The sequence below is a fragment of the Aythya marila genome (genome assembly GCF_965140915.1).
Source record: "Aythya marila genome assembly, chromosome: 20".
NCBI lineage: Eukaryota > Metazoa > Chordata > Aves > Anseriformes > Anatidae > Aythya > Aythya marila.
In genome coordinates, this window is record NC_139061.1 from 7442446 (window position 1) to 7469291 (window position 26846).

The window sequence follows — 26846 nt, forward strand, 5'->3', positions numbered from 1 at the left end:
TGGAGTCATCCCCCGTTCCCTGGGCGAGGAATCCGCAAAGCCCCAGCTGCTCCATCTTGCTGGTTGATGGGGAGCCACTCGCTGCCAGTCTTCAGGAGGAAACCTCAGGGGCTGAAACCACCACGGAGGGTGTTGTAAGGCAAAAGCCACAGCCCCCACATAACCAGCCTTGTGGTGTGCCAGGGCTGCAGCTCCCTGCACACAGGAGCACGGAGCAGAGCTGGAGGAGTCCCGCAGGTCAGTCCCTCACCTGTGGTCATGCTCACCCAGGGGCCTGGCAGGCCGAGCTCCTAGGCTGGCCCAAGGAAGCGTGGAGGTTTTGTTGTTAGTGGCTGCAGAGAAAATGACGGGGTGAGTCAGTCCTCTGCCACATGCTGCTTTTACAATTGGTTTGTTGAAATTCCAGACAAGCGGGCTTTTATCAGCTAAAAAGGGAAATGAGCTCAGTTACTCTGTGTAAATCCAGAGTGATTTATTTGTAGACGAAGGACTTAAACCTAGGTAACTGTGACCACTTGTGAGGCTGCCAAATTCCCTGGTGATGTTCCTTCTCCCTTTTGGTTTAAAAACACCCTGGTGACCCAGCTCTTTCAGCTTTCCCAGTTTAATTAGATCGGGGACATCTCTTTGATGGATAATCCCTGTTCCCTGCTCATCTCCTTCGTAATGACTATGCAGTGCAGATGAGCCCCGAGGAAGAGAAGCCAATTTACTCTCCTTTTCCTCAGAGCCCTTCCGATGCTGCACCACGCGTGGTTTACACACAAGTTCGCATCATCTGCTCTGTCGTGCAGGGGATCCCTGGACGCAGTGAGATCAAAGGTTCAACAGCTGACGGTCGCCCTGAAGACCGCAGCCTGATGCTCTAGGCTCAGAGCTTGTATCCCCGACAGGAAATGCCGGAGCTGGGAAGCAGATGTGTGTAGGAGATACTGCCGAAAAGTTAAACAGGAATTGATGAGCCCCGCTGCCGGACAGGGCCGCTCTCGGCGCTTTGTGCAGAGTAAGTTACTGTGCTGGTTATTCCTTGTCATTTCGCCTCCCTGGCAAAAGGAAGCCGCGAAGATCTGAATGGCGGAACCCCCAGAGTGGTATTTATATAAAGCCTCTCGGGTACGTATCCTGTTGGCACTGTTCTGCCATAGCCCGCGGCACAGCAGCGCTGTACGCGACACCCGTGGGTGCTGGGGTGCCTGTAACGACACGTAACCGTGCTGCAATGCCAGTAATGACAACTAATGGTGCTGGGGTGCCCGTGATGACACCTGAGGGTGCGGGGATGTCCTAAAGAACACCTAACGGTGCTGGGGTGCCTGTAACAACACCTAACCGTGCTGGGTGACCCGTAACCCCCCGGGGTCAGGGCTGGGTGCCGGGGGGCAGCGAGGACAAGCCCCAGCTGTGCTCCCCTGCGGGCAGCCAGGCAGCAGAGCCACACCTGAACCCCTTATTGTTGTGCCGGGGCAGGCAGCCACCCCGCACCTTCCTCCTCCTCTTCGGCTTCGGCTCCGTTTGCAGCTCCCTGCCTTCACTTTGATACCTCCGGGGGGCTCTGCTCCAGCAGCACACGGGGCGGGGGGCTGGGGCAGGGCTGGCCGGCCACACGCGGGGCCTTTTTGGGTTGCCCAAAGGCCGCAGAACCCCCAAAAAAAACAAAAACCCCCAAAACCCACAAAAACCCCCAAACCCCTCAAAACCCCCCCAACCCTCCCCGCTCCTCCCACCAGGGGGCGCCGCTGAGCCCCCTCTCCGTGACGCTCCTCTCCCCTCCCCTTCCCATTGGCCAACCTCCCCTTTTCCCCTCCCCTCCCTCCCCATCGGCGCCCGCTCATTGGCCAGGAGGGGCGGAGCGACAGCACCTCGGCCCCGCCCCCCCTCTTCCACCTCCTCCTCCCGGCTCCGGAGCCGGGGCTGGGGTCGGGGCCGGGCCGGGCCGGGCGGTGGCGGCGGGGCCATGGCGGGCGCAGCGCGGGGGCTGCACCGGGCGCTGCTCTGGGCGGCTTTATCCGTGTGCCTGCTGCCAGAGCCTCTCCGTGCTGCTCATATCAAGAAAGCGGAGGCGGCGGCGGCCGGAGGAGGGGGTGGTGGGGGTGGTGGGGGTGTGGGGGGGGAGCTGCGGTACCTGCACGCCGCCGAGCTGGGCCAGGCGCTGCGGGACCTGGTGGCCGAAGCCCCCCCGGGGCTGGCCCGGCTCTTCAGCATCGGCCGCTCGGTGGAGGGGAGGCCGCTGTGGGTGCTGCGCCTGACGGCCGGGCTGCCCGAGCTGCCCGAGGCCCGGCAGGACGGGGAGAAGAAGAAAAAGGAGGAGGAGGAGGAGGAGGAGGAGGAGGAGGAGGGGGAGGAAGAAGCAGGGGGGGGGCCGCTGCCCGGCCGGCCGCAGGTGAAGCTGGTGGGGAACATGCACGGGGACGAGCCCCTGGCCCGGCCGCTGCTGCTGCGCCTGGCCCAGGAGCTGGTGCGGGGCTGGGCCGGAGGGGACGAGCGGCTGGGCCGCCTGCTCAACACCACCGACCTGTACCTGCTGCCCAGCCTCAACCCCGACGGCTTCGAGCGTGCCCGAGAGGGAGACTGCGGAGGAGGAGGAGGAGGTGAAGGAGGAGGAGAGCCGGGGGGCCGGGAGAACAGCCGCGGCCGGGACCTCAACCGCAGCTTCCCCGATCAGTTTGGGAGCGCTCAGCCCGACCTGGAGCCAGTGCCCGAGGTGCGAGCCCTCATCGCCTGGATGCGGCGCAACAAGTGAGTGTGGCCCGCAGGGAACCCCCCTGGGCTCTCCTCGGGTGTCCTTCAGACCTCCAGGAGGGGCAGAGCCCTCCTCCTGCTGCTGCCTGGCCCGCAGGGTGCTGCCTCTGCTCTGTGCCTGCCTGCCTGGGCTCAGCCTCCGCAGCCCCCAGCATCACTGTCCTCGGATAGGGGATGCTGCTCGCATGCTCTTCTCCAGCTTGGCCAAGCCATCAGTGCCCCCAGTGCTCCCTTCGTGCTTCCCTTCCTGCCTGGAGGAAGGGGGAGAGGGCTGGGAGGCTGCTGAGCTGGGGAGGCAGTGCTGGGGAGGCTGGCCCCGCAGCCTTCAGGCCTGGGTGCTGGCACTGTGCTCGCTCTGCCAGCTTCCTTGGGTGCCGTGTCCGAAGCACGGAGCACATGCGTGCACGGTTGTGGAAAGCCAGAGCGTGAGTCCCATCGGCTGGGAGCAGTGCGCTGCAACAGGCTCTGCGCCCTGCCCGAAAAAGGGACAGAGGAAAGCTGAGCGCGGTGTGCTGGGGGCTGTTGGCCGTGCTTGGTTGTTGTGGGGAGCAAAATTTGTCTGAGGAATTATCTTTAGTGAAACTTAGCAGATGGCAGCACCCATCGGGATCGTTGCTCTAGAACTTGTGAACTGCTCCGGTAACTTGCTTGTCCTAAGGATCTGTTAGGACAGCTCTCAGGCACCAGCGTGCGCTAGGAGCCCTCCAGATTTGGTTCAGTTCAGAACTTGTTACAAGGGGCACGTTGTTGGTGTCATTTTGGAAATACCTTGCGCTGTCTTTTCATGCAAGCCAGGCCAAAACATGAAGAAAACAGCGCCTTGTGCGTCCCTTTGCCTGGCAGCACCAGGCATTGCTGCTCCACTTGTTACACCAACGTAGCCACTGGTACTGAAGGGAGTGGGTAAACAGAACTGTTTGATTTAAAAAAAAAAAAAAAAGATAGTGTTGCAATTCACATGTCCTTTTTAAGCAAGGCAAAGGTATGGGTCACTTTGCCTCTGCTCAGAAATCGAATCATGTTTGGCCAAAAGAGAAGTAAAGCTCTCTTTGCCTCCATGCTGTATTTAGTGAAAAGAAGGAGAATAGAGACAATTACTCCTTTGAGTGCCCGTGATCAAATTAAGGCGCAATGTAGGGCATGCCGTGCTGTTGTACTTTCTGCACTTGTTTTTTCAAGATTTTAACAGCTCTGTCACTCGTCCAGATTTTATTTATGCAAGGCAGTTCTGTTGTGCATATCGAGCACTGCTCAGAGCTCAGCGAGACGCTGTGCACATCGCGCTGTGTCTATCACAGACTTTGAGGGCTTCATCTTAGGCTGGAGGAAGAAACTTGCTTCATCTCCAGTACTGCCAGATGTCGGTCTGGGGAGCAAATAAACCAGTCCTGACAGTTGGTTTATCGCAAAAATCTGACGTCCCAGACGTGCTCCCACTTGGACATTGTTCAGATGCTCCAAGAATCCTGCGTGCTGCGTTGGGGCTGGCGTTGAAGTGAGGGGCTCTGTCTCCCAGAACAGTTTGGAAACTGTTAACAAAAAGATTTTGTCAAACAGTGGCCTCAGGGCTGGAGGAGCGCGTGTCTGTAATGTAACCTTGGTGTAGCTGCAGCTCAGCAGGAGTTCTCCTTGCATGGAAGGGTCTGAGCGGTTACTCTTCCAAAACTTGCTGCTGGGCAGCTCTTCCCGTGGGCCCTTTTCGCTTGCTTGATCCCGAAGAGGGTTTGGAGGCTGTGGAGAGCTCGGTTTGGGTGGGAAGGCAGCAGGATGTCTGGTTGGAGGGCTGTAGCTGGCTTCTCTCTCGGTGTTGCAGTGACAACTCCTTTCCTTCTCCTTCCCAACCCCAGGTTCCTGCTCTCCGGCAATCTTCACGGCGGCTCAGTGGTTGCAAGCTATCCCTACGATGACTCTCCCACGCACAGGCCCACGGGAGTCTACAGTAAATCAGCTGATGACGAAGTGTTCAAATATTTGGCCAAAGCTTACGCCTCACATCACCCCATCATGAGGACTGGCAAACCAAACTGCCCCGGCGAGGAGGGGGAGACCTTCCAAGACGGCATCACGAACGGTGCCCAGTGGTACGATGTGGAAGGTAAGCTGTGCTGGTGAATCGCTGTCAATTTGGGTCACGCACCAAAGTCTTAGAAATGCTTCGTGCTTCCACCGAGGAGTGATATCCAAAACCGTGCTGCTTGTCACCGAGGCGAGGATGGTAGGTGAAGGGGTATTTTTAGCTTGGAATGTGTTCTAGCAGCTTGAAGTGACGTGAAGTGGCATCGCAGGCACACCAGTGAGCGTTTGGTGAATCGCAGTTTGGGAGACGTTTGTGGGAAATAGATCCCAGTGAACTGGAGGGCTCTTCCTGACCCTGCTTGGTGCTGGAGGCATCCTGCACGGAGGAGGCTCCGTTTAACAAATGAGCTGCTGTAAGATCTCAAAACAGTTAATAAATTTTCATGATGATACAGGAAAGGGGAAACTTGCCAACGCACTGCAAATCCAAACAGTATTAAACTGAAACCAATGTCAATCTTCTGCGAGGTTTTTTTAACCTTTAACCTTGCTGTTTTGTAAATGATTTATAAGATAGCCTGCTGTAAAACTGTAGAACGATGTAAATGCGTGGCCTGAGCTAACCGAGCTCCTCTGCCTGGAAGTGGGGCAAGGAACTTGTCTATGAAGTGCTCTGCTGTCAGAGCTGTGCAGAGGGAGACAGCACAGGCAGTGATTGCCCCTCCTTGCAGCAGGACCTAGAAGGGATCCCAGATCCAGTCTGGAGATGATGTGAGGAGAGCAAATAACCTGCAGTATCAGCAGGCTGCTTCTGCGTGGAAGTGGCTGGCCTGGCACCAGGCTGCTCTGTGTGTTGAGATTGGAAGGCCGGTTTGTAGTGAGATGCTCTCGTGGAAAAGACTCCGTGAGCTAGCGGGAAGAGAAATCTTGGCTGGGTCAGTAGCAGAAGTTTCACCATTTCCACACCTCCTCAGCGGAATTGTACAATCACGGGCTCACCAGCCAGCAAGGCAACGTCTGTGGTGAGGACAAAACAAAAATCTTGCATAATTGATATGGAGAAGTTGCATTGCTTTGCTGTGTCCGGGCTGCTCTGCTTGCCCTCCCGCTAGGGCCGAGGGATGATGGCAGGAGCGCTGAGCAAGCAAAGCAGCCAAGCATGGTTTATCCTAACGAATTCTGGAAAGATGGTGTCTTTCCAAACCGTGGGTTTCAGAGCTGAGTCATCCATCAGCCCTGACTCCGTGTTCCTTGGGAAGCGAGGAGAGCTCCCCACTACTGGGCCTGAGCACACGGCACCCGAGCTGGAAGAGGAAGTCCTTACTTCAGCAGCGGCTGAATCACTCCTGAAGATTTCACTGGTCAAACAAGAGGCAGCGTTCAAACACGATAGCTGTTAGCAAAAAGGGAAAAGCGTGTCTCCTTCCCCCCGCCCTGCTGAGCGCGCCGCTGCTGGTGTTTACTGGCTCAAGGTTCACTTTGCTTCTGCGGAAAGTCCGGCGCGAGGAAGGTTTGTGCAACCTCGTGCAGCTGCTTACGACGGAACAGGATATCCTGGATGATCTGTGCCGCCTTGTTTGCCGATAACAACGGCCACCAGAACATCTCAGTCGAGAGGGTTTTCAGCTGCAGCTCTGCGGGGTTTTGCCTTTTTCACCAAACTGGGACGAGTGCGGTGCACTGGGAGCTTTCGGCCTCTGCTCCCCTGCCCGCAGAGCGAGCAGCGCTTCACAGCACAACGTTCACTTCTTGGCCCTCCTGCTCGAATGTGAAGCACCCGCTGGTGCCAGCCTGCCCTCGGGAGGTGTGCTGGTGGCTGCTGCGAGCCTCTCAGGCTGCCTTTGCCTCATCAGCTGGTGGGAGCCGCTGGGCTTTGCTGCCTCCCCCCCGCAGGAAGCGGCAAGGTGTGGGCCGGAGACCGCTTCGCTCGGTGCTGCCATCGCTGCGGTTTGCACCCCGTGTGATAGCCTCCAGCTTTCAGCCTCTGCGGAAACAAACCCTGGGGCTGTGACAAACCACAACCTCGGGCTCGGTCCTGTTGGTGCGGGGGGTTCACAGGCAGAGATTATAGAGAAAGTGCTGACGCTAATCTGGAAGGGAGTAGTGCTGAGGTTGGCACCTGTGCTGTCTCTCCCCCAGGCCATAATTTCCATCTAGCTGCTGTTAGGAGGGTGCTGGCAGCCCTTGGAGCATGTCCCAGGCTGAGAAGCGTGACCCACAGGAGCTGAGAGCCAGGGAAGAGCATAGCTGAACTGACAGCGCAGAGGGCAGGGCGTGTGTTTGGGTGCTGGGTGAAATTCCTGGGTCGCTTCGAGGTTTTAGGCATTAACGGTTATTTTGGGCAGCAGATAGAGAGTCAGTTGTATGCAGACCAAGAGGCCTTCCCCGGTGACCGCAGAATTTCAATCTGCAGTGAAATGAGGGTGGGGAAGTCCCGGTGCCCTCGTGGGAGCTCTCGGGGCCAGGCTGAGCTCGAAGTGACAACCAGAGCACGTGGGGAGAGGTGCGGGGCAAGCGCCTGTGGCTCCCGGATCAGGTTGTGCCAGGAAGGACTGCAGGCTCCACGTGAACGACGGCCAGCAAAAAAACAAAGAAACGAGAACAAACTGTTTCAACAGGTGGAAATTTTCCTGCCACGTCTTATCTTGTGAAATCAAACATGCCGGGAAGCCAGCTGCTGCGGGCATCGCTGTCCTGGAGCCACCAGTGCAGGCCGCTGCCAGACCCTATTAACTTCCATTTGGGATTGCAAACAACCTGGTGTGTGTATCAGGCTGAGGTGGCAAGGAGAAACCATCGGAGTCATTCTTAAGGTCAAGTGTTTGCGGGGAAATGTGGCTCCCTGCCTCACGGCCCAGTTTGGCTCCTGTGTTCCAGCTGCTGCCGATAAGCAGGCCCGTGCCGGGGACGCTGCTCGGAGGCTATCTCGGTGGTGCACGCTCTCACTCTTCCTTCCTTTTAACTTCCAGCGTGTTTAACCACTGAGTGGCCGGTTCAGGTCAAGAAAATAATTGGGAATTTCGGCTGGTTTATGAGCCGGGTGGTGCTTAGTGCAAGAAGAAAGGCCAGCTGTATGGAAGAGGCCATGAATTAAACAAAACAAAACAAAACAAAACAAAAAAAACAACAACACCTGTGGGTGGACGTTTGCCTTTATTTCCTAAAGAGCCCAATTCAGAAAGTGAATTCAGTGTAACGTTGAATAGGGTATTTTGCGGGCAGCCTTGGGAGGCCTTTTCTTGACTTGCAGTCCTTTCCTAAATGATATTTCCCGTGCTGGTTTGTGGCAGCACTGCTGTGGGTTCCTGGGCATGGCAGAAGGCAGCTGCGCAGCGTGAGCTGTGCTAGATAGCAGCCTTCAATTTCTGTGCACTTGGAGGCTTCGTGAAATTCCTCCCGTTAATTTTTCTTTCCTTGAGACAAGGATTGGCCCGATGATTTGGGGGCCTGATGCCTCTCTTCCCATCTCCCACGAGTCGCCGAGCAGTGCTGCTGTGCTGCCCTGGGAAGACGCTGCCCTCCTCCCTGAGAGCCCCGGGAGGCTGCAGGGCTGTGCTGCTGGAGGCTGGGACCTCACCCCCCTCTGAGTTTTAATGACCGCAGACTACTGGACCAAAACCTTCTTCCGCCTTGTTGGGGCTGCTGCTGATTGCTTACGCTGCTCTCGTGCTTCAAGACAATCGGTTCTGTGCTAGGGTAAGCAACTTGTGCTGTGTTTTGATCGTGTCTCTAGCTTGCTTTGTGCCATCTGCTCTCTCTGCAGAGCCAACAGGAGCCTTTCTGTGCTGTGACTTAGCTGCAGGTCTCTTATCTGTTCATGTCTGCTCCAGCGACAGCTGGAATTAGAGAGATTTTTGCACGGTGCACTTGGAAAATGGAGGCCTTCCAGGCTGGCCCGAAAGGCTTCTCCTGGCATCTGGTGTATTTACAGTATCTGGAGCTCCGGGCTTGACTCGAGAGCAGCATTCTCCCGCCTGTCTGCCTGCTGTGGGGCTTGGCAGGGAGCAGAGGCATGCCTGGCAGCGTGATCTCCGTAGCTCTCGTGCTGCAGGAGGTCTGGGATCCCTGCTGAAGTGCAGTCCTGATGCTCGAGGTTTGGGACAGAGCAGGGGAGAGGCTTGTTCTGGGCAGGCCCAATCCTGCACTGGGAGTGAGGGGTCAGCTCCAGTCCAGGAGCTGAAGCTTTAAAAGGGCTAAAAGAGCCTGTGATAAAAAAAATATTTGGATTGAATACAAGGAATTATCCAAGGTAACACCCGAACAGGTAGAATGTAAACACTTCAGTCTGACAGCCTCTACCCTGGGTGTGCCTTTCTTGCTCAGTTCCTTGAGCCTAGAGCTCTGCTCCTGCTAGGCCCTGTACAGGTCTCTGTACGCCTCCAGATCTCCTGCCTAGGCAGGAGAGGCTGTGCAGCTGGGATTTGGAAAACTACGTGATTCCATATGCTGTAAAAATAACTGTCCTGCTCCGCAACGGGGCCGTGTGAAGGCCAAATATGTGCAGTGGATGCAGTCCAAATTTTTGAGCATGTATTGGACTACTTTCTCCAAGAGATGTTTTTACCAAAATTGATGTACCAAGCGCTAATTTAGTCTGTTGCTGCTCTATTATGGGTGAGCATCTGTCCTAAATTTACTTGAATGGCAGTTGAAGCCCTAAATCTGCTGCTTAATGGCTCTGGTTTATGTATGGATATTTTCAAATGCATTAGCATCCTGCTAGGAGCAGATGGTTGCAGGCTGGCAAATTGTTTCACTCTGCGTGGCGTTTGCTGGCAAGAGAGCAGCCCGCTGTGGACTGCTTTCCTGAGCCTGGTAATAGGAGCCGAGTAGAATTGAGTACATATCAGATTCACAGCTCTTGTTTCTGCAACCTCGTGGACTGAGCTCCAGACTTGTAAAGTCCTCAGGCACTCCCTGGCCTCTTGTGCAGGACAGAGAAGTCCCTTTCCCGACTGAATCTCAGCCCGTGCATGAGGTGCAGTGCTCTCTTTGCACTGGATTTGCTGTGATGAAAGCCTCCTGGTCCCTCCCAGGGGGCTGGGTGGCTGCTGCGTCGTCCTGGGGTCGCTGTGTGCTTGGGATGGAGCCAGCTGGGCAGCGGTGGCCAAGGCTGTGGCATGCCAGCCTGCCCGGATTGTGTTTGTAGGAGGTTGTGTGACCCAGGGGATGTCAGCAGGATGTGTAAATTCGGAGCAGTGTGCCTCTTCCACGTGGACACAGCCGCCTGATTTGCTGTGGGAATGATCTTCTTGTGTGGCCACAGTCACGTGCCGGGGTTTGTTGGGGTGACTGGAACCTGTTTCTCAGGCTTGCGGGGGTTTTTGCTATCGAAAGCTCCCAGGAATGTTTGGAGGGTTGAGTATTTGCAGCCTTCAGCAGCGTGCTGGGGAACGAGCTCCAGATCGTGGGTGCTGATACCTGGGGACCTGGAGTCCTGCTGGTGCGTGATTCATCCCTGCTCACAAAACAGATTTGCCTGCTGAGGGCTGAACGTAACCTTCAGTAAATGAGGGCACGGCACTTGCTAGGACAAGGTGACATTTTCTTATTTGCAGCAGTACCTGTGGTTTCCCTGAAAGGCAAGAATAAGCAGATAAGGTTAATACTGTGGAAAAAAAAAAGCTCTGTGCACTCCTGTTTTCTGGTACTGTTAACAGCAAGTGATCAAGCTGCCCCCAGGTGCTGCAACATTGCTTAAATTACTCGAGACTGCTGCCTTCAAGAGGAAATGGGGCAGGAGGCTGGTGACGTGGCTCCAGAGCTCGGGGAAGAGGTGAACAAGTCTGTGTCCTGGTCTGCTCATGCAGGACCCGGCCGTTGCAGGGTCAGGGCAGTCCTCAGGGGTGAGGAAAGGTTGTTGCTGCCTCTAGTCTCGCTGAGAGTTTTTGGGAGAACAGCTGTGTGGTCCTTGAATGTGATTTCTGGGAAATGCAGGTAATACGAAGGTTGTGTCTGGCAGATGCCTTTGCTGTGGAATGAACCCACGAAGTGCTGGGCTCCTGAGTTCAGCTGGCAGCAGTAAGGCCAAAGGGATGGCCTGCAGCTGATCTGAATGGCCCAGTGTGGTGGTCACTGGGAGAAAGAGGGCTCTGGCTGCCCCAGCACAGGCTTTCACCAGGATCTGATCTGACTTTTCTGCTCAGGTTGTTCGCCCTGGGGCTCCGGCAGCAGCTTGGCGACGTGCCCCAGGGGGCTGAACGGCAGGCAGAATGTGGATCCTGGGGGGGGGGGCTGGATGTCCGTGCACTGCTCTCGTGACGTGTCTCTGCCTAACTTCCTCAGGTGGGATGCAGGACTACAACTACGTGTGGGCCAACTGCTTTGAGATCACCTTGGAGCTGTCCTGCTGCAAATACCCACCGACCTCCGAGCTGCAGCGGGAGTGGGAAAACAACCGGGAGTCTCTCCTTACTTTCATTGAGAAGGTAGTGGGGGCTGAGGCAAGGTGTGGGGGCAACATCTGGGACAGCCCCGCGTCCCCGGTGGGCTGAGAGCACTGCCTTCAGATGCTCCTGTAGCTTGGTTCGCTGCATGCAGTAATGCAGTTGCTGCGTGGAGGTCAGAGGCTACAAAGCTGCTGTTTATCTCTGTGGTTCTGCCACAAGTTCCCACATCCTCAGTGACAACAGAGCTCCCTCTGAGAGGGGCCTCGTGGGGCGCAGTGGGATGCAGAGAGGCTGAGAAATGCAGATGTTGCTACGTAATGCAGAGTACCTGGATGGCCTCGGTGCCTTCAGTCTCAGGTCTTCAAAGGCACCAAGCCACACAGCTCAGACTTTGGCTCACAGATCCGTCCTCCAGGCTTTTTCCGCATGCCCATGTGTGGGTTGGGTAGGGGACAGCTTAGGCTGGGAAGGGAGGCAGCTGCACTGGGTCCCTCAGGATGACCTGCAACCCTGCTGTGATCATAGTGTTGTGTGCCCATGCTGATGAATGAGAGGATTTGCTAGGGAGGATCAGTTCAGAAAAGCTGCTGCCTTCCCGGTGCATGCTGAAGTTCCTGTCCTTGCTGTCTGGCCAAGCACTGCCTGAACTTTCAGCTTGTCTCTGCCTGGCAGCTGTCTTGCTCTGCTGGTTTGGGGATGGGAGAGGATTGCGGGGTGAGGATGTGGTTGCACTGATGTTACCTGTCTTCAACCAGGCCCTTGTGTTGTTCTCCTCAGGTCCACATCGGTGTGAAGGGCTTTGTCAGGGATGCGATCACTGGGGCTGGCTTGGAGAACGCGACCATTGTCGTTGCCGGCATCGCTCATAACATCACGGCGGGCAAATTCGGTGACTACCACCGGCTGCTCGTGCCTGGGACCTACAACGTGACCGCAGTTGTGATGGGGTAAGGTCTCTGTGGCAGCCAGTGTCCGCGCTGCTGACTGCTTGTGTTACTTTACGTGATTTCTTCTCCAGGAGCATCTTGTGTGTGTTTAGGGGGCTTGGCTGGAAGCTGAAGCAGTAAAGGACTCTGTGATGGGTTAGAGCTGCAGCTGTGTTTGTTCATCCCATGCCCTCCTGCAGTGGGGAACTGCTGGGAGCACAGCACTTCTATTACCTTTGATTGCTTATATCGACCTCATCCTACTTCTGGGCAAACGGAGAGAAAGGAGTAGGGTCGTCCCAGTAAGAGCCTGCGTTGTCTCAATCTGGGTGTAAACGTGTCACTTGCCACTTGCTACTCCTGTGAGGCACCTGTGGCTTCTTCCCCATAAACAGGAACTTGTGCCTCTGACACCACAAGGGCAGCAGCATAGTTGGGTCTGGTGGCAGTGGGATGAGCCCCATCAGCTTGTTTGCTGGTGAATCTCTCCCCTAGTCCAACATCCCACTGCCTTCAGGCTGGGAGGAAGAAGCTGGAGAGCGTGGAGTGGAGGTTGAGAGGCTGCAGAGCCTCCTTGCTGAAGCCAGCTCTTTTTTTTTTCCCCCACAGTTACGCACCAGTGACCAAAGAGAACATTGAGGTGAAGGAGGGAGATGCAACAGTAGTGGATTTCTCCTTGCAGCCAACCGTGGTGGCACCAGACCCTAACCTCACGCAGTTCACCGCGACGCCTGCTCCTCCATCCACCCTCACGCCCTCTGTTGCGCAGGCAGAGCCCCCGGCCACAACCTCTCTCCACCGAGCAGTCCAACCCGTGGACTTTCGCCACCATCACTTCTCGGACATGGAGATCTTCCTGCGGCGGTACGCCAACGAGTACCCCAGCATCACCCGCCTCTACTCTGTGGGCAAGTCGGTGGAGCTGCGGGAGCTCTACGTCATGGAGATCTCGGACAACCCCGGCGTCCATGAAGCAGGTAACGCTGGAAATCCTTCCTAGCAAGGCACAAATGCAAGTGACAGGCGCTTTGCTTTGGTGCGTGGGCAGGGCAGGAAGGGATGTAGAGCTGGAATCTGTCTGAAGAGAACCCGAGTTCCTCCTCACAGCTTGCTTTTTAGAAAGATCAGGCCCCATGGGTGGTACTGCTGTGAGTTAAGGAGCATTCCTGGGGACATCAGCATTGGTGGTGGGGCTCTGGGAACAGAAGGACCAAGGGTTCTCCCTGCAGCAGTGTTTGTCCTTTTTGGTGGTATGATTGCAGAAGGGTGTATTTGAAGTAAATGCCCCCTAGCCTGCAGAAAGGCCTGAGCGTGCAATGCTCAGGGTGATGAAATGTCTCCAAGTGTTACTGTAGTGGTTATTGTTGTCTCTTTGGCATGGCTGTGTGTTTGCAGGTGAGCCAGAGTTCAAGTATATTGGTAACATGCATGGGAATGAAGTTGTGGGGCGAGAGCTGCTCCTGAACCTCATCGAGTACCTCTGCAAGAACTTCGGCACAGATCCCGAAGTGACTGACTTGGTCCAGAGCACGCGGATCCACATCATGCCGTCCATGAACCCAGATGGCTACGAGAAGTCCCAGGAAGGTAGTGCTGCCTGTGCTGAAAGACATATGGGGGGTTTAGGTCTGAGAACAATATTTGGGGCTCGTGGTGCTTCTGCTCGTGTGCTCCAGCAAGGTTTCTCAGAAGTGCTTTCAGCCCGGGGAGGATGGGAAGGGACTTGGGGTGTGCTATGGGATGAGTGGGCAGACCCCGCGCTGCAGGAAGTGGGTGGTTGGCTGCTTCTTGAAGTGGTTGGAAAGAGCTCTTCCGCTTCAGCAGTGCTATATGCTACCCCTGTTTGGGTCCCCTTATGGTTTGTGGCTATCCCAAGGGTTATTAGAAATAAAGACATTCCTTTGACACAGCTCATACTTGCTGAGCTTTGGTCCGTGCTCTTACAACATGTGATGTGGGAGCCAGGCAGTCTGCAGAGCACTTGTCCAAGGATAATACAGACTTTTATCGTGATGTGGAAATTGGCAAAAACGTTCAGGGAAGTCCTTAAAACTGCATGGCTTTTGCAGACTGACAGAACAAAGCCTGTCCAGAACAGTTTTCTGGAATTAGAGCTCTACGTGGGTTTAACAGAGAACACGTCCAGCTGGTTTGAGAAGGTGGGCTCTGAGGTTTCTGTGTTCATGACACCCAGCTGCTGGGATTGTTCGTGGTTCGCTGCCTTCCTGCTAGCTGTGGCCTGGCTGGCACCGAGAGCTGTTGAAACGGCCCCTGGACACCTTCGGGCACTCTCACTGGAGGAAAGCGTGGGTGTCCCGTCACTGTGGGCTGCAGGAAGCCAGCTTTGTTGTGCTCTCTGCCATTTTTTGCTAATTGGTAGTGTGAAGATCTTCAGCAAAAGGACACAACCTCCATAGTGAAAAGGGAACTTGTACGGGGCACAAGGCTGAACGTGTGTTTCATTTTCAGGAGACAGAGGAGGCACCGTTGGCAGAAATAACAGCAACAACTACGACCTGAACCGGAACTTCCCAGATCAGTTCTTCCAGGTGACAGACCCTCCGCAGCCAGAAACTCTTGCTGTCATGAGCTGGTTGAAGACTTACCCGTTTGTGCTTTCAGCAAACCTGCATGGAGGTATGTCAGCCAGCCAGGCTCCTTCCTCAGCACTGAGTTTTGAGGGATGGGGTTTGTAGGGATATATCCACTGCGATCAAGGCCTAAACAGAGGAGACCCAGCAGAGAGCTCGCAGACCTAAGTGTCTGTGAGCATGGCAGGAGAAAAGGCAGCCAGGTTCCTGCACCAGGGATGAGGCTGTTTCCAGAGGACCTATGGGGGGTGGAAAAAAGGGTAAACCAAATCTATTATTAGTAGGTTGGAGTTTGTACTGCTGGAGGCTGGATCAGAAGCTGGGAACAGGCTGCAAGCCACTTCCCCAAGCATGTTTGTAGGGAGCTGAAGAGCCTGCTGGGAGGATCACACCTGCTTCTCTGAAGGGAGTACAAGCACTGGGCAGTAGCTAGCACACTGCCTGCTACAGGATGGGGCAGGTGGGATGGCCTTTCATGTCAGCAGCTGCTCAGCAGCTGGTTTGGTGAATGTGGTAATGCTGTGGCTGCTGGAGGCTTCGTAGTATTCATAAATTGGAGGGAAGGAGATGTAATCCTGAGGGTTCCCTGTCACGAATTGCATGGCGGAACTAAGAAATTTGCTGTAATTTAATTATCTTTTTAGCGTGATCTAAATTAAGTGTCTGTCTTACAGCTTATTCCCTGATTCCCCAGACTGTTTGTTGTAGCTGTGGTAACTTGCAGGTGGTTGCTTTGTGCTAGCACGCTTCATTTTGTCGTGCAGAGGTACCCTGCGTGGGTAAGAGCTGGCAGTTCTCCAGCAGCGGTGGTATCTGGGTTCCCACAGTGCAGCTTGCCTAGGAAAAGCCAGAGATGTTATAATCTGCCTGCCATAAATTCCAGAGGGCTGAAAAGCTACGGCAGTTGGGCCAAGGCTGCTGTGTGTTTGGAGGAAAAGAAGAACTCCCTCTCTTAGGCTGAGGGATCAGTTGAAAAGCTTGCAAGTTCAAGTCAAATCTTGTCTCCCCTGCAGGTTCTCTGGTGGTTAATTACCCCTTTGATGACGATGAACAAGGAATAGCCATATACAGTAAATCCCCAGACGATGCTGTGTTTCAGCAGCTGGCACTTTCCTACTCCAAGGTAAAGCTCTAATGGGAAAACAGCTCATCCTGCTAGGGTAATTCCTGATGCTGTCATGAGCCCTTTGAGCAAGCACCCACATGTTGCAGACTCCTTGGGTCACAGCAGGAGGGTCCTGTGGGAGGCTCTTCCCATGCGGGGATGGCTGGTGTGCTCTGCCTGCAGGCACTGTAGGAGGAGAGCTCCGTGCAGGCACGGGGCCCACAGCAGTGAGCTGAAGGGTGGTAGAAAATGCTGTATGTGGGCCAGGAAGGGCTATAGAGTACAGACTGAGCTCCACGTGTCACATCTTTTGTTTCAGGAAAACAAAAAGATGTATCAGGGAAGCCCTTGTAAGGATTTGTACCCCACAGAGTACTTTCCACATGGCATCACGAACGGGGCCCAGTGGTACAACGTTCCAGGTAAAGTCAACCTTCAGTCTCTCGATTATCTCCAAGTTAATGCATGTGCAGCTTAAAGAATTTAATCTGGTCATCACAAACTCTGCGTTGGTCAGTCCAGATTGCAGGAATTTGGGTTTCTTTCATAGCCTCTTCAATAATGTACCCAGATTAAATCATTCTGGAGGGAAGGAATTTATAGTGTAGTATTTCTGGCTAGCCAGCAGTATGAAAGGCATTTACAAGAAGGTTGATTATCAGTCTGCTATTTTGACATCCCCTTGAAGCATGAATCTTGCCCTGTGTAAAACCCTTTTCACTTCAGTATAAAATGCATGCTGTAGTTAGGATTTCATCTTTCTCTAGTATCTGATTTCTTAATCTTTTTTTGAGCTGGGGCTCAACTCTGCCTTCAGGAGACCTTGTCAAAACTTTTTTCTACATTCCTGTTGTAGGTGGGATGCAGGACTGGAATTACTTAAATACAAACTGCTTTGAAGTGACCATTGAGCTGGGCTGTGTGAAATACCCAAAAGCAGAGGAGCTGCCGAAGTACTGGGAGCAGAACCGTAGATCTCTCCTCCAGTTCATTAAACAGGTGAGCCAATTTGATGCCCAAGAAAATGTGTGAGCTGCCTCTTGGGGTCTGGATTAGTCGTGCCAGAATAAACAGGTTGGTCTGCACACTGAGTGCTGCTTCCTGGCCAGGCTAAGTACCTGTTCCACAGAAATCCTTCCCATCCAAACATGCCTCTTCCCCCTCTCCCCTCCTCAGCACACCAAAAAGTCCTTATGGAAACAGCAGCCAGGTGATGCAGGTGTGGGCATTTTATTTACCAATCCCTCAGTTCTCCCTAGGCTAGTGGCCTTTATGTGCTATTTCCAGCTGGGTCAGGGTTGGTGGTAGTGCAGTGCACCTGGGGCATGCAAACAAAGGCGTGGAGCAGAGCGTACTGTGGTGGCATCACGAGCCAAACAATTGCCCATTGTGCTCAGGTGATCTTTGTCCATGCCAGCTGCTGGCGGGCTTAACCTGAGCCCTTTTGGGACGTGCTGATCCTCTGGAAACGCGGAGCCTCCCGGGGAGCTGGTGGGGTCTGGGTGTCAGCGCTCTCGCCGTGGTGTGTGGGGTGAGGGCATGGTGAGGGCTGGCTCTGAGCAGGGCTCTGGGTCTGTGCTCAGGTTCACCGCGGCATCTGGGGATTTGTGCTGGATGCCACGGACGGAAGGGGCATTCTCAACGCCACCATCAGCGTCGCCGACATCAACCACCCCGTGACCACCTACAAAGACGGGGACTACTGGCGCCTCTTGGTCCAGGGGACGTACAAAGTCACAGCATCTGCCCGAGGGTGAGCAAGCCACGGCACGGGGAACAAACAGCTGCACGATTGCCACAGCGCGCTCCTGATTTTCCCAGTCAAGAGTTAATGAAGTCGTGCTACTCCGGTGTCAGGGACTGTTAATCTGGTGACAGTGCAGAGTACAAACCTTCTCTTGTTTGGAGGTGGTGCGGTGAAGTAGTCGATAACCTGATGTCTTCAGGGGAAATTCTCATGCAGGCAGCTGCCCGCAAAAATTACTTCAACTGCTGCCAAAGCCTTGTTGCTCTTTGGGCTAAAGCTGCCTGACTTCTTGTCCTGCCAGTCTGCCACGTAACCCTGCAACACCTGAGCCAAAGGCAGCTCAGTGCCATGCAGGGCCCTGAGCTGCTCCCTGTCCTCCTGCTACTTCTCTGTCCCTTTTTGAAGTGTTCTTGCTGCTTGCTTTTATGCTGCATGCTTCATTTGGCTAGAGGGCAGTCCTGTGTTGAGTGCCTAGTCAGGAAGGGGGGTGGCTTGGTGTGTGAAGCTTCAGCCCCTGACATCTCCTTGTGCCTTCTCTTCCTGGGCAGGTATGATCCAGTCACTAAAACGGTGGAAGTCGACAGCAAAGGTGGGGTGCAGGTCAACTTCACTCTTTCACGGACAGACGCCAAAGTGGAGGAGGGGAAGGTGCCAGTCCTGAACACCCCAGACACCAGCGACCCCAACGAGAAGGAGTTTGAGACTCTGATCAAAGATCTGTCTGCTGAAAACGGCCTGGAGCGCCTTCTGCTTGCCTCCTCGGGGAAAGTCTCTCCTTACCGATACCGCCCCTACAAGGACCTCTCTGAGTTCCTCCGAGGCCTCTATCTGAACTACCCGCACATCACAAATCTCACCAGGTGAAAGCTCAAAGCAGCAATGCTCAGCTCCTCCCTGAGGCAGGGAAGTAGTGAAATGATGAGCTGTGAGTGCAGCCCAGAGGTGGGGAGCTTGTTTCTGCCCATCCCTGTGGTGCCTGAGTTCAGAGGAGCCCCAGGATTAAGGACATGGTGGCAGAACATTGGCAGGGCCCCCGTGTTTTTCCCGAGACCTCATTTTACTGACTTAAACCTTGGGGGGCTGTCAGCTACCCAGCTGCCTGGGACTGGTGGTATTCCTAGCATTGATACCCCAGGTACCTGCAAATATTTCTTTCTTGTTTTCTATTTCCTCCCTTTTCCAAATCCTTTATGCCAGTTACCCTGCTAAAAAGTTCCCAGCAAAAGTGATCAAATTTGGCGTACAAGTCTTAGAGAGTATCTTGAGTTGGAAGGGGCCCATGAGGATCATCAAATCTAGTGGCTTTTTAAACTATCTGCCTTCAGATTTTAACTTAACAGCGTGAGATGTGTTTGAGTTAATGTGCTCTGAGCCAAGGTCTCTGCCCTTCTGCAAGCGACCAGCTGTCTGTTGTCTTCTGCTCACCTTTGTGACCTGCAGCACTTACCCTCTGTCAATTTTAAAAGGCATAAATCCGGCCTTTTTGTCCCCGGGACCCTGATTGCTTGTTGTCACCAGGCACAATGTGCTCATGTGCTGTCCCTGCTGGTGCCAAGGCTGCCTTTCTGATCTGTAGCCTCTATTGTCCTTCCAGTTGCATCAGCCCCGATTGTGTTCCCTGCTTTGCCTGCATTCAGTTTGCTAACTTAAAGGCACGACTGTAGCAACAACTTCTACTGGAAATAGGCCTGCTTTTGTCCTTGAAACTGGGTGCTTTCTAAATTAGTTTGATGTCCAGATGTATCCTGCACTGATTGGAGAGAGGAGAGGAAAAACAAAACAGGAAAAAAAACAACACACAGGAAGCACAGAGGCATTTAGCCATTCCACGTTTCGAATGATGTTGTGGTCTATATAGAGAAATACGGAGCATTGGGTGTCCTGCGCGTCTCTACCTGGGTGCTTTTTCACACAGATATTTGCTCAGACTGATCTTCATAGTGGATGTGGTTCAGTGCTGCTGCAAATCTTCTTCTGTGATGTGGCTGAGTTTTGTGTGTCACTTGTGGTCTAGGCAGCAGTTCCTTTCCGCACCAGCACTTCTTGTAAGGCCAGGCAAGGGGAGTGGCTCTGTTCCTGAGCTGATGCTCTGGTTTCTTATCTCTTGGCAGCCTGGGTCAGAGTGTTGAGTTCCGTCAGATCTGGTCCCTTGAGATCTCCAACAAGCCCAACCACTCCGAGCCTGAGGAGCCCAAGATCCGCTTCGTTGCTGGTATTCATGGAAACGCCCCCGTCGGTACAGAGCTGCTCCTGGCACTGGCAGAATTTCTTTGCATGAACTACAAGAAGAACTCTGCTGTTACGAAGGTGAGGGGATGATGGTCTTGGCTCCCTCCAGTTGTATCCCAAGGAGACAGTTCTTGTCGAGAGAGATTTGTCTCATTAATACTGGCTCGCAGTTTGCAGTGGCCCCATGCACAAAGGGAAGGTCTTGTGAGATCCATGGGGCCAGTGGGAACCACTGAAATCAATACAAGCAGCTGGTCCTAGGATAAGAGCAAGGTAAATGAGGTGTAGAGGAAACGAAGCCCACTAATTGTACTTTCTGTACTGTTTCCCCTTGCTTTTTTCAGCTGATTGACCGGACGCGGATTGTGATTGTGCCTTCCCTGAATCCAGATGGACGTGAGGTAGCGCAGGAGAGAGGCTGCACCTCGAAGATAGGCCACGCTAATGCTCATGGCAGAGATCTGGACACAGACTTCACAAGTAAGGCAAACTAATGCAAGCTGATGTGTGGTGTCGCTGTAGAAATGCAGGCTGCAGTAGAAATCTGCTAGCCTCTGTAGGGTTGGGTGTAGTCATTGGGTTACAGGGTCCACCTGTAAAAAGAGCAGCACTCCTGCCTCAGAGTTAAGGGAGCACAGCTGCTGGGTAGCTTCCAAAGCTTGAATACTCCTTACAGGTGATAACTGGCAGTCCTTTATTTGAAAAGGACTTGATGAAGCAGAGTTGTTTAGGAACAGTCCCAGAGATCAGACAACATTTAATATTTTTTCCCGTTAGTTGATTTCTTTCAACCCTAAGTTTCTGAGAAACATTCTCTACTCACGCTCCCTGGGAACAGCCTCCTTTTTTCACGCTCTCATGGTTTCTATTTAACTGCATGGTCTATCTGCAGAGCTCTGTATTAATTCTATCTCCACCCTTCCTGGAAAGGAAGTGTTCTCTCTGGCCAGGTTTGGCTGGGATCATCCCCAAGTACTTTCTTCCAATAGTGGCAGTTCAGTGACAGTAAAAGAAAGTAAACACCCATGAAACACCCTCTGTATCACAAAAGTAAATAGCTTGGGGAAATAGTGATGTATTGTTTGTTTAGCTTTGCAGATGAATTCCACCCATGGGTAGTGTGGACTAGGTGCTTAACGTTGCAAGTGCAATCTGCTGAAATCTAACTAATATATTTAAAATAAGCAGCAGCCAATTTCAGCCATAAACAAAGTACATGCTTCTGGCCTCTCAAATAGCAGAGGAAACTGTTGTCAATTCCCTTTTCTATTTGTTGTTTTCATTTACAGGCAATTACTCCCGGTACTCAGGGACACGAGAGCCTGAGACCAAAGCCATCATAGAGAACTTGATACTGAAGCAGGATTTCAGCCTCTCTGTCGCACTAGATGGCGGATCTCTACTTGTCACTTACCCATTTGATAAGCCAGCACAGACAGGTATGGCTGACTCCTCCAGGGTCCTGCATGCACAGCTGGCCTCTGGCTAGCCCCGTGACTGCACGATGTTAAGAGCTTGTCCTCCTGGAGTTGTCCCACTGGTGGTGTCCTGTAGCCTTCCTTTATGTTCAGCCCTTTGTTTCTAGAGAATAACTGAAAGTCTGTAAAACAAAGCTGAAAATCCTCACAGGATTTAGCTAGGGATTGAAAGATTTATTATTATTTCCGTTTTTACAACAGTATACCAGCTTTTCCTTTGCCAAAACCAATATAAGGCCTGCTTATGTTGCCACCGCTCAATGTCAGAGGATATCTGGAATCCCCATGAAACAATGCGTGTGACTGTTTAGTACAGGATTGTGTGTGTGGGGGGGGGTAGAATAAGAATCTGCTCCCCCAGTGAATAGGAGTTGCACTCTCAATGTCTCATCTTTCTGTTTATAGTGGAGAACAAAGAAACGCTGAAGCATTTGGCATCTGTATATGCAAACAACCATCCATTGATGCATTTGGGCCAGCCAGGCTGTCCAAATAAGTCAGGTATGTTTGGTTCAAGCCTTTAACCCCAGCTTGTGCAAGACTCTGCTAGGAGCAGGTATGTCTGATAGCTGTATTCTTGCTCTCACAGATGAGAATATTCCTGGGGGTGTGATCCGTGGCTCTGAATGGCACAGTCACCTGGGAAGTATGAAGGTAACTTGTCACAGCACACCTCTTGCCATCTTTGCAGATACAGCTTTAAATGAGCGTTAAAAAGCGTGTTTGTTCTGCTGTCTGGGCAAAGCTTAGCCACCTCTAGCTGTGCTTTGGAAAACCTAAGCACCACCTTTTTTAATTGTGTGGGATTTTTTTTGTTTTTCTCCACAGGATTTCAGTGTTACGTTTGGTCATTGTCCTGAGATTACAGTTTATACCAGCTGCTGTTACTTCCCCAGCGCAGGGCAGCTCCCTGGCTTGTGGGCAGACCACAGGAAGTCTCTGCTTAGCATGCTTGTGGAGGTGAGCCACAGTCTGGGGGAAGAAATTCTGGCAAGGATTGAAGGCAGTGGGATGATGGGTGAGGAAGGGGAGAGGAAGAAAGCAGTGTGGAGACTGCTTGTGTTTTTATTGGTGCTGTGTTAATTAGAGACTAATGTGGACTGCGTGAGGAATGGATTGAAAAGAGGCAGTGAGTGACCAGGAAATGTGTTGACATGTAAACTGCCTTCTGGTGGGATGAGCAGTCCTCACGATATTGTGCGGTCTTATTTCTTAAGGGGGAGGGCATTAGGAAAGTGCTGTATTTTGAGGGGAAGATTAAGTCCTGTTTTAGGTAACAAATAAGCCATACTCTTGGATCTGAACGTGAAATGTTTGAAATGCTTTATTTCAGGTTCATAAGGGAGTCCACGGATTTGTCCAGGACAAGAGTGGCAAGGCAATTTCTAAAGCTACCATTGTCCTTAATGAAGGCTTGAGGGTTTACACTAAAGAAGGTGGCTATTTCCATGTGCTGTTGGCTCCTGGTTTGCATAACATCAATGCGATAGCGGATGGGTACCAACAGAAGCATATGAAGGTATGTGCCTTGATCAGAGATCTTCTCTCCCCTCCTTGTCCTGTGAGGGCACTGCTCATACTTGGGATCTCCCTTGTTGGCTGTGTTTAGCTGCTGGTTGTGTGCCCACGTTGTCTTTTATACCTTGTTATAATGGATGAAGAAGAATTTCCCAGCATGGCAGAATTGTTTTGGGTGGTAGCTTTGCCCTACACCACGCTTGTCTCTGATGACATCTGCCTGGTTCTGCCCTGATTGGCAAATACTTCTTTTCTCTGGACACCTAAGAGGGATGTAAGGTCTGAGATGTTCTGAACTCTCACATCTCTCTCTCTCTCCAGGTCTTGGTACGCCACGATGCACCCAGCTCTGTGTTCATTGTATTTGACATGGAAAACAGGATATTTGGTCTGCCTCGAGAGCTGGTTGTAACTGTTGCAGGTAAAGTGATAGTTGCAGTCACAGCCTCCAGCCCTGCTTTCTGGGCTGGTTCATCCTGATTGTGACTCTTCTCTTTTCACTGAACTGGAAAGTCACCTCCTGCTTTCCCTTCTGAACATAAGCTTGTCCTTGCGGACTGGTCCAATGTCCCTTGGATCTAGTGGTGCCGGGCTAGCAGATAAGAGGAAGGGAGAAAGGAAGGGGGGGAGAGTATTGCAGGGGCCTGGGTGGGGCTAGAGATGACTGGAATGGGGGGAACCTGTTTGTGCGTAGAGCTGGGACCTTGCAGATCTTGTGTCTTCCCTAAGGTTTCTGTGGGTGGATTGACAGTGATGTACTAAGGGATTTTAGTGCTCTGAAAGCACCTCTCTTGCATGGTGCATCTTTACTGTGTCCATGCTCTTTCCTCCTAGGCCACAGAAGTGAGGAAAATGGCTGTATTTGTAGGAGGGAAGAGAGAATCTGAGAAACCTAGAAGCTTCTGGGGTGGGGAATGTAGAATTAATTTCAACACCCTCTCTCTGGCAGGTGCAAGTATGTCTGCTTTGGTCCTCACTGCCTGTATCATCTGGTGTGTCTGCTCAATCAAGTCCAACAGACACAAAGACGGCTTCCACCGCCTCCGACAGCACCACGACGATTACGAGGATGAAATCCGCATGATGTCCACTGGCTCAAAGAAATCCCTTTTGAGCCACGAATTCCAGGATGAAACAGACACTGAAGAAGAAACATTATACTCCAGCAAACACTGACACCTCCCAGACAGGAAAGGAGGTTCCCATGGACCAGCCCCAGTGGGGGGGGGGGGGGATCCCTGTGGTTCAGTTTTGAAACATTAACTTGCAGGATTGTGTCCTCCAGAAATGTGGGTGGCAGCTCCTGACTTCCCTCTGCTGTTTGCTCTGTTCCTACGTACGTGCAAATCAGTGGGTGTTAGGGGCTGTGTTTGGGTTAAGGACAAGGCTTATAATTTTAGGTCAAGGTTTGGATGTTTTCACATCACATTGTTTGAAAGGTAACTTAACAGGGTGGCCAGCAGAGTTCCTTGCACTTCCCCAACATCTCAAAACAGTGAGCAGATGGTGGGGAAGTGCCCCAAGACCTGCATGGGGTCATAGTTACAACACTCCAAAGTGGTTTCTCTACCTGTTTTGATTTCATTTTTCTTACTCTGTACATGGTGGAAGCCAGATCCATCACTGACTCCACGTTCTGCAGAGCAGCCCTTAGAAATGGACTGTACCTGGTTCTCAGCTGCTCTCTCAGAGCTTTTCCCTGCCTTGAGATGCTGTGGCCTGCTCTGCTCTGCAGTGGTTGTGGAGATTCTCTAATGCATTGCTAGTTCCAAGCAGGGTCTTGGCTAAAAGCTGGGGGAGATGACATCCATTCTTCACGTGAACTGGAGAAAGGAGCAAATGTCAGAGCTTCAGTGAACTTTGACCAAGTTCAACAGCTTGCCAGCTCTGAAGAACTGCTGTTCCTGACTTCTGGGGAAGAAAAATTCTGTCCCCATCACCCCTGGTTGTTTCTCATTTGTGTGGACTTGGCTTTTGGAGTCTCATCTTAGTGTTACAGCAGCACAGTGTCTGAAAGCGCAACTGGAGATTGTTCTAAGCAGATGGATAAACTGGTTGTGGTGGATGCTGTAGAAAATAACTAATAATTGACTCCACTTTTGCTCAAGTCCACCTCTATTCAGGTGGAAACAGTGAAACCTGGCCACTGCTTGGAGCATTATGGGAACAGCAGAGAGTGGCCATAGGGGTGCCCGTTGCCTGACTTGTCATTGTCCAGCTAATACCATTTAGTGATCAGAGTGCTTTGAACACCTCTCGTCAAGCTCTGGCAATGGCAGGCACCAAATTAGCCTGCTGGCCTGGCTCTGTTCTGCTGCTCCAGTGTCCCTGAAGTGTGTAGCAAGAGCTCCACCTGCTTGTGTGTCTGCAGTGTCTGCTACTGCGGGGGCCTGGTGCAAGGCGTGAGGAAGGGCTGAAGACCTGTGCAGAAGAAGGGGAAAGCAGCCAACTTATGTTCTGTAGCACTTGGCAGGAAGGTGGGAAGAGGAGCCGCACTGCGCATCCTCAAGATGCCCTGGATTTGTGGGGAATAGAAGGAATGCCCAGAAGGGCACGATGCCTGAAACATTGATTTCCAAAGCCTTTATCTATAAGTTTCTGAAGTTCTTGTGCTTTCTGGGCAGAAGTCTGGGGTTAGAGTATAGGCACTTATTTTCTTGCTGCTGGTTCTTTTTTTTTTTTTTTTTTTTTTTAATTCTCTCTGGGGTGCAGGAGCTGAGCACTGCAGGAACTCCTTGGACGTACACTTTAACCTGATTTCCTCCTGTTCTCCGGCAGCCCAGGGAGCTCTGCTCGTGAACCTGCACAGGGTGTCTCCGGAGTGTGTTTGCACCCAAACGTATGACGGGGGCTCCTCTGGAGGAGCAGAGCAGCAGCTTCCATGTCAGAGACTGCTGAGCCTTATCTTGCAAGGACCCTTTGGTGGTCGATTTCCCCTCCAGAACTGTGTCTGTAGCCTCGCTGATCATTTTTGGCAGCTAGCTGCTGGTTTTCTGCAGCTACCTGGAAGGAGGAGGATAACGCTTGGACTGCAGCCTGCCTTCTTCCCTCTTTCAGGGGGTGTTATGGGGCAAAAAGCACGTGCTGAGAGCTGGGGTGGGGGGCTGGGACGAGGCTGAGCATTCCCCATGCTCCTGTCCCTCATCACTGCGCTGTGAAGGAGCCCCTCCATGGCTGTGTTCTGGGGTCTGGTCCTTGGCTGTGCCTTTTCCCCAGGCCCTGGGCTGTGGCACACCAGCAGTAATGCTGCCAAATCTCCACCCTGGCCCTGCTTCTGAGGGCTCTAACAAGAGCCACAGTTGGGTTTTATATTAAAAGTTGATTGTTCAAAGGGCTCTGAGAGCTCTGTTTGGGCAGCGTTTTCTCCGGCAGCAGGCGACGGATGGAGCTGGCCTTGCCTCGTCCCACTAGCAATAAGTCTCGGCAGGACGGGGTGTGTGTGAGCTCTGGGGGCAGTGCGCTCAGTGCCTCTTTTAAAGCCGAGTGGGGTTGGGTTGGGTCGGGTCGTTTTGTAATCGGGAGCCTTTTCTACGCCTCAGGCCCCACCAGGCTGCCTGGCTCTTGCTGGTGGCGGGGCAGGAGGAGCCCCCACAGCCTCCCTTTGCCTTCTGTCCGTCCGTCTGTCGGTCCGAGGGCGAGGAGCCGCTTCCCCACACGTCTCACCCGTGCCTTCAGCCTTCATTTGTCTGCACGAGGCTCTCAGCGCGGCCCTTCCCTGAGGCAGAGCCGCCCTGCGAGGCGAGGCTGGACAGCAGGGCCTCTCATCCTCGTTTATTTTATGTGTTTTTGTGTTTGTTTTTTTTTTTTTTTTTGGTGTGTTTTGTTTTTTAAACCTGTATACCGAGCTCCAATAACCTGTATAAAACCTATTTTGACGCCCAGCAACGTCCTCTCGTTCTTTTTTTACCTCAGTGAGACCGGGGGGGGGGGAGGAGAAGAAGCTGGGGCTTGACGGGGGGGTCGGGGGCTGGGGTTTGGGGGGGTCGGGGCCTGACGGGGGTCGGGGCCTGAAGGGGGTCGGGAGTCGGGGGCCGGGGGGTGCCGTGAGGCGGCTGCGGGCCTCGGGGGGGCGCTGCAGCGGGCGGCCCTCCCGCCGCTCCCCGCCCCG

At 53.1% G+C, this 26846-nt stretch overlaps 1 protein-coding gene across 1 annotated transcript; it reads left to right on the plus strand.

The window, feature by feature from the left end:
- Nucleotides 1–1954: 1954 nt before the first annotated feature.
- CPD (carboxypeptidase D) lies at nt 1955–26619 on the plus strand (the record flags this gene model as incomplete). The annotated part of the gene is made up of 21 exons (XM_082776051.1): nt 1955–2736; nt 4587–4834; nt 11041–11183; nt 11922–12091; nt 12680–13047; nt 13466–13657; nt 14540–14707; nt 15675–15784; nt 16086–16188; nt 16623–16765; nt 17350–17519; nt 18062–18373; nt 19625–19820; nt 20087–20222; nt 21032–21181; nt 21626–21721; nt 21810–21874; nt 22049–22180; nt 22554–22739; nt 23060–23159; nt 23688–26619. 21 exons carry the CDS (start codon nt 1955–1957, stop codon nt 23912–23914), a joined length of 4197 nt encoding a protein of 1398 aa, XP_082632177.1. The 3' UTR covers nt 23915–26619.
- Nucleotides 26620–26846: the final 227 nt, after the last annotated feature.